The sequence below is a fragment of the Culex quinquefasciatus genome, chromosome 3, assembly GCF_015732765.1.
Source record: "Culex quinquefasciatus strain JHB chromosome 3, VPISU_Cqui_1.0_pri_paternal, whole genome shotgun sequence".
NCBI classification, from domain to species: Eukaryota; Metazoa; Arthropoda; class Insecta; order Diptera; family Culicidae; genus Culex; species Culex quinquefasciatus.
The window spans coordinates 88755233-88759350 of record NC_051863.1 but is presented as its reverse complement, the minus strand read 5'-3'; the positions used below and the strand labels follow the sequence as shown (position 1 = coordinate 88759350).

At 45.2% G+C, this 4118-nt stretch overlaps 1 protein-coding gene across 1 annotated transcript; it reads right to left on the bottom strand.

Annotated features, from left to right (window-relative positions):
• Nucleotides 1-327: 327 nt before the first annotated feature.
• Nucleotides 328-1217, bottom strand: LOC6048647. Its single transcript, XM_038260923.1, has 3 exons — nucleotides 1186-1217; nucleotides 520-1122; nucleotides 328-446 (listed from the first exon to the last, which is right to left on the bottom strand). The coding sequence occupies exons 2-3, from the start codon at nucleotides 704-706 to the stop codon at nucleotides 328-330; spliced, it is 306 nt and encodes a 101-aa protein (XP_038116851.1). The 5' UTR covers nucleotides 707-1122; nucleotides 1186-1217.
• Nucleotides 1218-4118: the final 2901 nt, after the last annotated feature.

Below are 4118 nucleotides of genomic sequence, written 5' to 3'. Positions count from 1 at the left end.
AATAAAAACCCTCCAACTCCAGCCCTCCCCAAACCCATCCTACTTGGCGCGCAATTTTGCTGCTCCACCCGATCCAGATCGTGCTTGGTGTTCCGGATAATCGACTCCAGGTGCGACACCGCCTCGTCGATCTGCTCGGTCAGCGTTTGGATCTGGTCCGGCTGCAACTGCAGCGTGTACTGCTGGATCTGCTCCGCAAGCTCGCGGATCTTCTCCGGCGTGGCCGTGTTATTGTCGATGATGTCGGTCAGGTTGGTCACCACGTGGTTCGCCGACTTGATCATCATTCTCGATGTTCTCCTGGTTCATCTTCGGCAGCACTTCCGTTCACTTGCACTGCCGCTCGGCGTTGTCGTTCAGCTCCTGGATCGCCATGGTTGTCTCGCCCAGCTGGGTGACGCGATTCCAGGCGTCACGCGTCGGGTTCAGCGTACCCTCGGTGTTGCCTTCCTGCAGTTTGGTGGCATTCTCACGCAGTTAGTTCGCCAACTGCTTCACCTCTCGGTCTTCTTGCTCAGCTCATCGACGTCGATGTTGCTAACTTGATGTTCGCACTGGTTTCCTGCAGTTGCTTCTCGGACGCCTCAACGGCCTTCGCCGACTCGCTCAGATTCACGTCCGCGATGTTTGCGTTGATCGCCTCGATCTCCCGATCGGAGATCGTGTTCATTAGCAGTCCTTGGATAACCTCGATCTTCTTGCTCATCGAGTCGAACTCCTTCTTGTACGCTCCGGTAGCAGCGTCTTGATCGTCTTCGCTTTCTCGATCGTTCGGTTCGTTTCCTCCCGCAGTTTGTCCAGTATGATCGCCCAGTTGTCGAAGCACTCGCCGCACGGTTCACAGTACGGAGCGTCGCCAAGGTATCCACGCGCGCATTGGTCGCACTTGTAGCCTCCGATACCGCGGTTACAGATGAACTGGCCGGTTTCGCGGTTGCACTGCCGAGTGGCCGCGCCGTAAACGTTACAGTCGCAAGCTGAAAGGTTAAGCTGTTTGTAGATGGTTCCTGTACGATTTGATTACAACTACTTACGGTTGCACTGCGCCACTGCACGTTGGGATTGCCCCAGAAGATTGTCTCGCACTGGATACACTGGTGACCTCAAAAGCCTGCCGTCGTACTGGAACAAAACAAGAGATCGTTAACTAGCGCGATCGAGCAAAACTCGAAACCCCACACTCACCGGATTACACCGACCCCACCGGATCGCAGCCGCACTGGCAATCTTTCAGTGGTTCTCGATACACTCCTCGCAGTACTGGCCGCGCCTTGATTTTGACCGCAGGGAACCGTTCGTCAATAACCCGACTTGGTACGTTGGCCACCGGTAACATTTCGCCAGCCTGAAATGTCGCGAGAACCGTGAATTTCCACCCAAAACCGACGTAAACGTTTTTCCGACGGCCACTCCATCAAATTAATTTTGATGAAACATAACAGTCAGAATCACCACGAGTCTGACGTTACTAAACGTCGAATGTTACACTCTCAACAAACGTACTCATATTTTGCAGAAAAGTTGGCTCGGAGCTCAAAAGTTCTGGCACCGCGCCAGACCCGCGCCGAAAACCTGAAGTGGCACACTCTTGGCGTGGCCTAATGCACTCGACTGATTAGAATGCATTTCTGAAATATTTTTTTAAATGCTTGTAAAAGGTATAGCATAACTTTTAATAAAAGTGAAAATAAACAGAAATGTTCACAAAAAGTTGCTCTACTCGTTGGTGTACTTGGTTTTAGTGAATTTCAAGGAACAATCCAGATTATCCAGCATCATTTAAACACGACCGCATATTAGGCTTAAAATGGGCATATTTCCACTAGTTTCAAAAGGTCGTTTGCGCCAGTTGTAAACAAAGCAGATTTTCAATCGGTTCTCAATCAATTTACGAAAAATCAAAATCAAAAATGCTTATTGATCTGCACGTCCTTTAAATGCTCTTCACTCAAAAAAAACCCCGATTTAATCCCACCTGGGGTGAGATAGAGCCTTTCTTACAAAAGGAAGATAACGGCAGTTGCATTTTTTTCCAAAGAAATAGCAAAATAAAGAATGGTCCATTCATTAATCAATTCAAAACTCAACATGATTTTTTTCATAAAACTGAAAAGCGCTGGTTTTTGCCTCATTTGCCATGGCCGGGTATAAGCTGTGCTCGCACACAAGCATTTTCAATTTTTGAAATCAAAACAAATTATTTGTGAGGCAGAAAATTAGCTCATAAATTGCGAAGTTCGTAATGTTTTTTGCCTATCGCTAAATTGTTCGTATTCTCTGAGTGTTTTTTGCACTTTTCAAAATATCAAGAATTAACGAGAAAACAAAATAATTCCGTCTTGCTCCAGAGCGTTAAAGTGGTTACAAAATAACTGGCAGAAAGTGTTTCCACACCCGAGAATTTGCCGTGTTGTAAATGATGTAACGGTAAAGCCGCATAAATGTTTTTGAAAGCTATGAAACGCCTACTGAAATTCACTAAACAGACAGCTTTCAATAAGCAAGCCAGAAAATTATGTAGTATGCATTTAGGCGTTTTTGGGATTGGGAAGCATACTGCGACTGAGCGCTCGTTGAAACTTCACTACGACAAAAGCAAACGTACCGAATGAACCACCTTGACTCATACGCTGGGTTCATTGCCGTCGAGCCGATACGATGAACCAAAATACAGAATGAGCAAAACAAAAAAGAAAGACAAAAGAATGAGCATGGGGCTTCAGAACGGATAGTTGCTTGTGTCTAGTTTGCGTTCACTGAAGCTTAGCATAGAAAATCATGATAGGCGATGTGTGATGAACAATCCGCGCCTGATCAAAATTAGCCAGCAAATCCGCGCCAGATCCGCGCTGTGGTGCTGACCTTTAGTTATGCACACCTTGTTAGGCCAACCTTGGATAGATGGTTCCTGACACATGAAGATCTGTCAGTGAACTGATTAAAAAGATTTTATCTTACGTTACATGAATAAATAAATAAATAAATAAACAAATAAACTGATAGATGTCAGAGTGGGAAGTTGTGTGTTAGGGAGTGCAAGTGTGTGAACCGAGAGCGGATGTTCCCTGCAGGTCGGTGTGGCCATCAAAGTTTGTTCCGTGATAATACGGTACCACAAATGGCGACGAGGATTGGCGAAAGATTGGTAAGAATGTTTCAATTAGTTCGCCAGCTGAACTATCTTCCCGAAGCGGAAGAAAGAAAAAGGTTAACAAATGATATATTCGTTTGGGTCCGCTGCAAGAATTCTCCCTAGGATGGATAATTACTGGCCATCAAGGTTTTCTTTGGTCACTGGTGAGCCGCTTAACAGACAAACATAAAGAAGAAGAAATTCAGTGACAACCAGACAACTTATACTGACGTTTGTTTGGGCACTTGGGTGGAAAGCTCACCGGATTAAGAACTCGTTGAGATCCAAGCGAATATAACCAAGAGGTGGCAGGAAATTATACTGTACACAGTGTGGAGAGATAATATGCTCAAGAGTTTTTGATCTAAAGTTGAATCGTGTTTATATTTTAATTGGTGGAAATGATGCATGGTCGAGACGATTTTCACTTCTGCTCTGCTTAAAAAAAAACAGTTTTCGGAGTTGAAAAAATTAATAATTTGAAATATTAAAATGGCACGAGTAAATAATCAAATGAACGGAAATAGACAGGCGCCTAACATAGTGAAAATGGTAAATTTGCAATGTTTTGAATTGTGTTGTTTTGTTCATAGACAGATACACTGAACCTCCGGTGGAGGGTCACATTGTAGATTGTACCCCGTTGGTTTGACAAAGTCAAATTAAAGGAGACCCCGTTCGTTTGACAACAATTGGTGTCAAACCATTGGGATTGTAGTACATACAGGATCTAAATTAGAGTGGTTAAGGCCAAATACAATTTAAAAAGACCGGAAGCTTGACCGGAAGTCGAAACCCGGAAGGGTAGACTTCGAGGCTTCGAGCCAGTTGAAAATGACGGGAAAACCAAGAATGTGACCCGAGGCTTCGAGCCTGTTGAAAGAGACGGGAAAATCAAGAATGTGACCCGAGGCTTCGAGCCAGTTGAAAGAGACGGGAAAACCAAGAATGTGACCCGAGGCTTCGAGCCAGCTAGAAAAGGCGG